We start from the raw sequence: 9606 nt of genomic DNA, 5'->3' as shown, positions 1-9606 counted from the left end.
TATGTTCTATTATCTATTTCCAATATCAACACCTTTTTATTTCACAACTTCCTATGAGTGGAAAAAATGAGGAATTTGAAATATGGAGCTACTTTGAGGTTTGGGCAAATTATATCTCTGTGTTTTAATTCCTTCTTTTTGAGGATAATACCTTCAAAAATGTTACTATGTAAACTGAGATAGGTACAGAGTAGGCACACAATAAATGTTATTCTCTACCCTTCCAGTACCAGTTCAAATCTCATTGCCCTTATGAAACCTCCCCTCATCACCCCCATGATAAAAACTTATTTTGTATCATACCATACGTTTAGCTAAGTGGCTAAATTTCATACATTACCTCTTTGATTTCTCCTTTACAATCATTTTCTCTGCCTTACAGGTTGGGACATTTAATGAAGCTAAATGACTTGGCTAGATATGGGGCTAATCCAAAATATATAGACAGTTTATACAACTCAACATTCAGAAAACAAACAACCCAATCAAAAAATGGGCAGAAGACCTGAATAGACATTTTTTGAAAGAAGACATACAGATGGCCGACAGGCACATGAGAAAATGCTCAACATCGCTAATCGTTGGAGAAATGCAAATCCAAACCACAATGAAATATCACCTCACACCTGTCAGAATGGCTATCATCAAAAAGACCACAAATAACAAATGTTGGTGAGGATGTGGAGAAAAGGGGACCCTTATACACTGTTGGTGGAAATGTAAATTGGTGCAGCCACTGCTGAAAATAATATGAAGATTCCTCAAAAAAGCTAAAAATAGAAACACCATATGATCCAGCAATTCCATTCCTGGGTATATATCTGAAGAAAATGAAGACGCTAATTCAAAGAGATATTATACATGCACCCCAATGTTCTTAGCAGGATTATTTACAATAACCAAGATATGGAAGCAACCTAAGTGTCCATCAACAGATGAATGGGAAGCACGCAGGAACCGGAAGTTAGTGGAGGAAGATGGGCGCGGGCGCCTACTGCTTTAACGTGGAAGATGAACGTCCCTAGTATCCTCTTGGCGGGAGGGAGGTGGAGATGTTTTCCAGTTCCATTAGGGTCCTCCTTATTCCAGGACCTACATAATTCCTGCTGTCGGAAAAAATCCACTGCACCAAAGAAAATTATTCCCCATGTTGATTTTTCTGATGAAAACGCAAAGGAGTCTGGAAAGGCACTTGACAAGCTCTTCTCTTCAGAACAGCAGGCTTCCATCTTGCATGTGTTGAATACAGTGTCTAATAAAGAACTTGAAGCTTTCTGGAAAAAGGTCCCTCAGTATTGTAGAGCACAGAGAAAAGTTTGGGCCATTTCAGAATTTGGAGAGTTTAATGAATGTGCCCTTGTTCCAGTATAAAACCACCATTCAAGTTTGTAACTCCATTCTTAATCCAGAGACTGGAGGGAAAAAAAGGAAGTTACAGGAAAATCGGCTCTTGAGAAAGCTCATCAAACCAGAAATAGGAAGAGAGAGACTTAAGGCAATTAATAGTATTGTATCCATTGTTTCTGGTACTCGAAGAATTGCCTGGGCTCACCTTGATCGTAAATTGGCAGTGCTGGACTGGCAGCAAACTGAATACTGCCGATTGATGAAAGGAACATACCTATCATCTGTCTATTTAGAAGAGGTTTCTTCAGTTATTTCAAAGATGCCTAAAGCCGACTTCTATGTCCTGGAGAAAACAGGACCTTCATTTCAGAACTCATCTCTGTTTCCTATACTATTACATTTTCATATCATGGAAGCCGTGCTGTATGCCTTGCTGAATACAACTTTTACCCAGGATGGCCATCATCAGGTGCTGAGCATGAACCGAAATGCAGTGGGGAAGCACTTGGAACTGATGATTGGTGACACGCGGACTAGTGGAAAAGAGGTAGTGAAGCAGCTCCTCTGTACTGAAAGAAGAGCCTCGGGTATTCTTCCCACCAGATAAGATAGTCCGCTACAGACAGATGTTTTCATCTACTGAACAATACAGGGTAGAAGAGTTATATGATTCATTATTACAAGCTATTGCCTTCTATGAATTGGCAGTTTTTAATACTGAATCTTAAAATTCTGAGGTTGGTATGTTACATGTTCTTAATATCATATTAATTTATATTTATTAGGTCTGAAGTTTTAAAACCAACTGTTTCGAACATCCGGTTAATGGAGAAGAAAACATAAGTTTGAGTGTATTTAGATGTTTCAAGTCAGACTTTTGGCTACTGAATGGTTTACACAATAATAAACCAAGGCTAAATCAATAAATGAGATTCTGTGCCTTTTGGGTTTAAGCATTAAAAAATAAGATGTTCCCTAAACATCCAAAACAAGAAACAAAGTTATCTTCCTTGAAAGGCAAATGCCATCTATACTAAAGGATTTGCATTATTATCATACTGTTAAAATAGGGAATAATGAATTTTCTGGATGGTGCTCACCATGGGAATAAAGCTAAATATAACTGACAAAAAAAACCAGATGAATGGGTAAAGAATGTATATTTATATAAATACACACTGGAATTCTACTCAGCCATTAAAAAGAACAAAATTTTGCCATTTACAACAGGGATAGACTTGGAGGGTTTTATGCTAAGTGAAATAAGTCAGAGAAAGACAAATACTGTATGAAGTCACTTATATGTGGAATCTAAAAAATAAACTAGTGAATATAATAAAAAAGAAACAGACAACACATGAATGTATATAACAAAACAGAAACTGACTCACATATATAGAGAACAAACTAATGGTTACCAGTGGGGAGAGGGAAAGGGAAGGGGCAAGTTAAGGGTAGGGAATTAAGAGGTACCAACTACTATGTATAAAACAGATAAGCTACAAGGATATATTGTATAGCACAGGGAACATAGCCAATATTTTATAATAACTAAATGGAGTATAGCCTTTAAAAATTGTGAATCACTGTTATACACCTGAAACTTATATAATGTAAATCAACTATATCTCAATAAAAAAAGAATGAATAATAAAGAAAAATAAATAAATAAATGACTTGGCTAAGATCACACAGTCAGTAGAAATGCAAAGATGAGAGCTCAGAGTTTTTTTAGCCCCAAGTCTTGTGTTCTTTATGTTACACCATAATTTGATATTTCTCCTTCTGAAATCGTTATTTTTTTTTAGTTATGGTAACATATACATAACATGAAATTTACCATTCTAATCATTTTAAGTGTACAGCTCAGTGTCATTGAGTACGTTCACATTGTGCAACCATCACCACCATCCTCTCCAGGACTCTTCATACTATAAGACTGAAACTGTATCCCCCAGCCCCTGGCAACCACCATTTTACTTCCTGTCTATGAGTTTGACAACTCTAGGTACCTCATGCACGTGGAATCATACAGTACTTGTCCTTTTGTGACTGGGTTATTTAACTTGGCATGTCTTCAAGGTTTGTCCATGTTGTAAGATGTGTCCTTCTCAGATTTTAAAAACATTTGTGCTCATGACATTCACCTATGCTCTCATGTATCCTATTTCCCTTCCTGGTTTATAAACTCCTTGAGAGCTGTGATCCTGCACTTACTCTTGGTATGGCCACACTCACAGTGCCTAGTTTATAATAATATTCAACAAACTCTCTTGAGTGGATAGATACAGGCCACTCTAAAGCAGAAAATGATCCCCTCTTATACTTGTACATTCCACTTCCACTCTGACTCTCAGGTACTGGAGACAAGGAGATGGATGAGCATAATTGTTCTCTCTATCATTGCAGTGGGAGTCAGACATAGCTTAAGATGTTTCCCCAGGTTGGAAGTATGGCAGGCATGTGAATTTTAGGCATGTAGCTCCCTGCTCACTGTAAAAAAAAAAAAAACATACATGCAATATTCTTTAAAGAAAAGAAAAGATCTTGTCTTTTAGTAATATGAGGTGAGGGAGAGTCTGGTCATTTTTTTTTCCTCCTCTGAGAAAAATGAAAGTGACTAGTCACATGGTAAGAATGAACTTCTCAGATGATTGGTCATTAATCTTTGGTGTCATCTGAGTATACTGGAGATGTATTTGCCTTGTCATGCTATTTGATTATTAAATAGTTCAAATAAACATTAAAGAATAAAAAAGGAGAAATGGAACAAGAAACATTTGGGGTCCAGGTTTAGCTCAGCCACCCACTAGTGACTGTCAGAAGGTAAAGACTTTCAAGACCCTTCTCACAAGTATGCCAGGCTTCCACCTCTATGAAGCAGCAGAGCTTCAAGGGCAAACCTGGCTTCAGAGTCCAGTGGGGAATGTGGCCAGGTCAGGGGCAGCCCCAGGAAGCCCACAGGTCTTCATTGCCTCATCTGGCAGGAGCTGCTGCTGGACCACATGCCACCAGTCCCACTTCTGAAGCAGAATGTTGAAGGAGTGTGTCTGAAAAGCAGAAGGTACCTACTTCCAGAAAGAAAAGCTATGCTTCAACCAGCCTAAGTCTACTTCAAACAAGGGCATCCAGAAGAGATACAACCTGAGGGATTCACTCAAGTGTTTTCGAGCCAGGACCTCTAGCACACTTTGGAGAGTGGTTGGTATGAAGTAACTGGATGCAACCTGAAAAGTAAAGCAGTTGAAGATACTAAATGATTTCCCTTTGTATGTCGGCGAAAACAACATTAGCACATTTTTTGAACATGCAAGCTCTGTGGAAATAGGCAACACACAGGATTTCAAAGGATCTCCCTGACTAAAGGGAAATCAGCAGGCTTTTATTTTAGTAACCTACCAGTAACCTTCATCTACTTGCGATTGTTACATAGTATAAAATATTTCTCAGAGTGAAGTTGGTTACATTGTTAATTTTCACATCAAAACAAGAAATATAGAAAAGATGTTAACTATTCAGAGTGCTCATAGAACTTGGTAACACCACAGGTTTTTAAATTGAGGAACGTTGCCAAAAATACGAGTTGGCTACACTTTTGGTTGCCTGCCCAAAAGCCAATCCTCTCTTACTTTTCTCTTCTGTCAGGGTCTGCTTCCCGCAACAGAGGCTAAAAATGCCAGGTACTCTCTCTCCCACTCTCACTGCAGGTAGGGCTGGCCATATGGCCCAGGTCTGGTCAATGAGCATTTCAGCAGCACTCTCTCTAAAGGTTTCTAAAAAGATTTTCCATACTGATGAAAGCAAGATATTTATTCAAGGAGAACTTTCTTTCCCACTTCTTCCTTCCTGTCATTTCATAGGCTGTGGAGGCCATACTGCAGCCATTAAGCAATAGACAAAAGTGAACGTGCTGAGGATGGCAACGAAAAAGGATGGAAAGAGTCTGGGTCACTGATGACACTGTTTAGCCTCGGACAACCATCTACCTCTAAACTTCTTGTAGGTAAGACAAAACTTCCTGTTACATATGCCACTTTAAGTTGGATATTGTTATTCCCAGCTGAAAGCATCTTAACTGATCCAAGGAGATTTTAAATACAGTCCAGGAGGAAACTATTTTACACCAAATATTTACTAATTTTCCCTCAGATATTGGGAGGGCATATTACTAAACGCAAGTACATAAGAAAATCTTTATAACATTAAGATAAATGGACGCTCCCAAGATAGAGCCCTGAAGATTGCCCTAGAATGTCTCAGGTATTGTAGCGTCAGAAAGAGTTGTTCATAACATATGAGGGAAGACATACTACAACAGTGAAAATATGTATTGGGAAAATTTTGGGCCACATTTATTGGCACAATTATTAGAATACAATCCAAAATTAACTGGTTTAAATTTTAAGGGCAAAGATAAGACTGCCAATCTTAATTAGTCAGGTGTTTTCTTATGGATTCAAATCTGTCATTTATTCTGATTGTAATGAGGTTTTTAAATTGTCCAGTTTGAAATGCCACATAAATCATCCAGATTGAAAGTAGAATTAATAAATAAAACAGCTTAGAAGTTTTTTCTGTAATATCTTAGAAAACCTAGATATCTGACCTTGTATTTTTCTTAATAAAACAGGAAAAGCCATTGACTGATAAAGTATTGTCGGTCACAGGTAATTACGTAACGAACAAATCCATTGTTTTTATCGAGTTTGCTAGAAAACTATCTTCATTAACATTTAGATTTACTGTAATTTATATGGAACCCACACATTTGATTTGCAGATTTGGGACACTTTATATTTAGCGATTGATGTCCATTTTCCTCTTCCATTTATTTTGCTAAGATAAGACATATATTTTTCTCAAAATGCATCAAATCAAGTTGAATAAATGAAATTAATATAAAAATATCTGTTAAAGGATGTTAGTGTCCAAGCTCTCCATTTTTGCCATCTGTTACTCATCTGGACATAATCAGAGCTTATCAAATACAATTAATATACCATATGTACCACACAAGTGATTCTCAACTGGGATGATTGTGTCCTCCAGGGGATTTGGCAATGTCTGGAGACACTTCTGATTGTCACAACTGGGGAATTAGCAGGGTGCCAGTGGCATCTAGTGGGTAGAGGCCAGGGATGCAGCTAAATATCCCACAATGCACAAAACAGCCCCCCAAAACAAAGAATGATCTCCAAAGTATCAGTAGTTCCAGGGTTGAGAAACTTTGGTCTACACCAAGCACCCTGATGTTTAAAATACAGCACAAACTGGTTCTGAAACCTAGTCCACCTAAAACTGAGTTCCTCTGCCGAGTTTATGATTAACTTTTCTACCCAAAACTTTATTCCCTTTCTTGTCCGACACCTGTTCACCTCAAGATTGAGGAGTATCGAAGAACAGGGGATTAAAACCAAGCAGGACCCTGCAAGGCCCTGCCAGGTACAAAGCCTTTCTGTGTCCCCTCTTTCTTCTTTGTACGAAAAAAGCTTCAGCCTCCTAGACCTTCTGAGTTCCGAAGGGTAGATTCAAACTAACTAGGGAAGTGAGGGAATGCAGAAACAAAGGAAAAGGAAGAAACAAACTCGGACTTTTTCATTTACTTTGGCCTCACTGTACATTGGGCACATGAACTTGGGTTCGACAACAGTTCTTTGTTCACTAGAATTCCTATAGAGGAAAGAATAGATTATTATCATTTTAAAATCATCTCAACATTTTCTCAGGGGAAGGCTGGGTTCTTACAAACTGTAAAACATTAGGTTAACATCCAGCTTGTATGTATTGTGTGTTTTGTATGAGAAACTCCTTTTGATGTTATATTTTCTTTCATGCAAAGACAAAACTGATAAAAAAGAAACAAGCCCAAAATGGAGTCATTTGCCTCCACAACAGCAAACCAAGACTTACTTGCAGTTTCAACCTCTCCCAGGAATGTGACCTTTAAGCAGACAATCTGAAATTTCTTGATCAACACTAGTGAGGTCATCTGCATGACACAGACCCCTGCTGTTCCCTTCCCCCAAAAACGTATGGTCTTGCCTGAAACAATCCTTTCTTTTCTTTTGCTAATACCTTCTTGCTCCACCCTCCTTCTGCCTATAAAAACCTTGCCTTTTGTACAAAGCTTCACAATACCCTTCTGTTTACTAGATGGAATGCTACCTGAGGGCACACAGTCCAAGTGGCTGCAGTGGCTGATGGCTGGATGGCCTCAACATTTTTTGTTTACTGATAAGGCAGGCGACATTCTTTGTCCACAACCTGGATCAATATTTCTGGGGAAGTTGAAATTCAGTTTTGTAAGATCACTGAACAAGCCATGTAGCTTAAAATGGGGTCCTTCAATGGGGTCTTTCTTTGTTTTGGGTCTTGAGAATGTGGGTAAAAAATGTTGTCCGCCATCTCAGCAAACAAAGGATGTTGTGGCCATCAAGCCATCAGCCACTGCCACCACCCCTGAAGGTGAGCCTGGGGGAACTCAGGATGGAGACCAACAGGATGCCTGCTGCCAAGCCCTCAGCCACTGCAGCCACCCCCAACAGTGTACCCTGAGGGGACTCAGGATGGGAAAGCACAGGATACTGGCCCCAGTTAGCTGAGGCGCATAGCAAAGGAAGGATTTCAGTGAGCCCAGACTCTTGCATCTTCCCATATGTAGAAAAGCTCTAAATTCATTAACTTGGAATGTGTGGTTTTCTTTAATTAACAGTCATCTTTTAATGTCCTGACTACCTGGTTTTTGTCACAAAACTCCTATATCTCCTGGCTCCCCCTTACGTCTTCGGAGCAGTCCGTCAGAGCTATCTAAGAGGCTACCTCTAGGGCTTGAAGTCCTCAGAAAGTCCACCAAATAAAACATAAGTCTCAACTTTTAGCTTGTGCATTTTTTTTTTCAGTCAATAGGGACTCCAAAGTGTACTCCTAATATAGGAAATTATCCTGCTTATAGTTATCATAATGTTTTCCCTAGCATTGTATCCTCTCAAAAGCTTCAAATGCATGTTCACAGCCACTAACCACCAGGCAAATGATCTCCCTAAGACAGGACTGTCAAAAAGGGAATGAAGAGAATGACAGATTTAAGGATTATGAACCTGGAACCCTGACCTGTGACTGTCATGGGGATTAAACAAAAAGTCATGACCTATGGATACCACACCAAGGATCAACAAAGCTGTGGGAACTACAGAGCAGTAGCTGAGAGTGGTGCTAATGCCTTAAATTTTTATCACATCTCTCCATTAGGGTGAGTTTGATCAGAAGGGAATTGTTAAAAAGAAATAACAAGCCCAGAATGGAATCATTTGCCCCCAGAGATAACAGCAAACCAAGACTTACTTGCAGTTTCAACCACTTCCAGGAATGTGACCTTTAAGTAGACAATCTGAAATTTCTTGAGCAACACTAGTGAGGTAGGTAATCTGCACGATAAAGACCCCTGCTGTTCCCTTCCCCCGCCCCCAAAAAAGATGGCCTGGCCTGAAACAATCCTTTCTTTGCTTTTGCCAATGCCTTCTTGCCCCACCCGCCTCTACCTATAAAAACCTTCCATTTTGTACAACCCTTCACAATACCCTTCTGTTTACTAGATGGGATGCTGCCAGATTCATGAATCATTGAGCACAGTCAATTAGATCTTCAAATTTACTCAGTTGAATTTTGTTTTTTAACTGAACTTAGATGAAGCCTTTCTTCCTGGAACCCCCTCTCTAAAAATATTGTTTTTTATCTAGTCTTTCCGGAGGTGAACCTGAACTTGACCAGCATGGCAAAGGGTCCTCCCCAAGGTATGGACTATAGATATGAATTCCATGTAAATTATATGGCTATAAGAAAGTCACTTAAAAAAAAGAAAGTCACTTAAAAAACTCTTGTGCCTCAGTATTTCCCTATCCATAGAATAGGTACCTACTTTACTCTTAGAGATAATGTGAGAACATTTCAATTGAAAAGAAAGTTACCATCCAAATCTAAGATCCGAAATAAGAGAGAAGGTAAAGAACACCAAGTGCATGTTAAAATTCCTGGTGTTTATGATTTAAATGTCTTTATTTATTTTTAATATTTATTTATTTGGTTGTACTGGGTCTTAGTTGTGGCAGGCGGGCTCCCTAGTTGTGGCTTGCAGGCTCCCTACTTGTGGCATGAGAACTCTTAGTTGTGGCATGCATGTAGGATCTAGTTCCCGGATCAGGAGCACGGAGTCTTAACCACTGCGCCACCAGGGAAGTCCCTAAATGTCTTTTTTTTTTAATT

The 9606-nt window shown here is 39.0% G+C and overlaps 1 protein-coding gene across 1 annotated transcript in view; it reads left to right on the top strand.

Annotated features, from left to right (window-relative positions):
• Window positions 1-386: 386 nt before the first annotated feature.
• Window positions 387-9606, top strand: part of LOC308608946 (transcription elongation factor, mitochondrial-like) — a 30791-nt gene continuing 21571 nt past the window's right edge. Inside the window, 6 exon segments of the mRNA XM_081222317.1 lie at window positions 387-1274; window positions 1276-1905; window positions 1907-2084; window positions 5208-5350; window positions 8596-8762; window positions 9084-9137. Coding sequence (XP_081078443.1) covers window positions 940-1274; window positions 1276-1905; window positions 1907-2075 — 1134 coding nt within the window. The 5' untranslated portion in view covers window positions 387-939 and the 3' untranslated portion in view covers window positions 2076-2084; window positions 5208-5350; window positions 8596-8762; window positions 9084-9137.

This window comes from Mesoplodon bidens, assembly GCF_964165515.1.
Source record: "Mesoplodon bidens genome assembly, chromosome: X".
NCBI lineage: Eukaryota > Metazoa > Chordata > Mammalia > Artiodactyla > Ziphiidae > Mesoplodon > Mesoplodon bidens.
The sequence above is the reverse complement of the archived record's forward strand: the minus strand, read 5'-3'. Positions and strand labels throughout refer to the sequence as shown.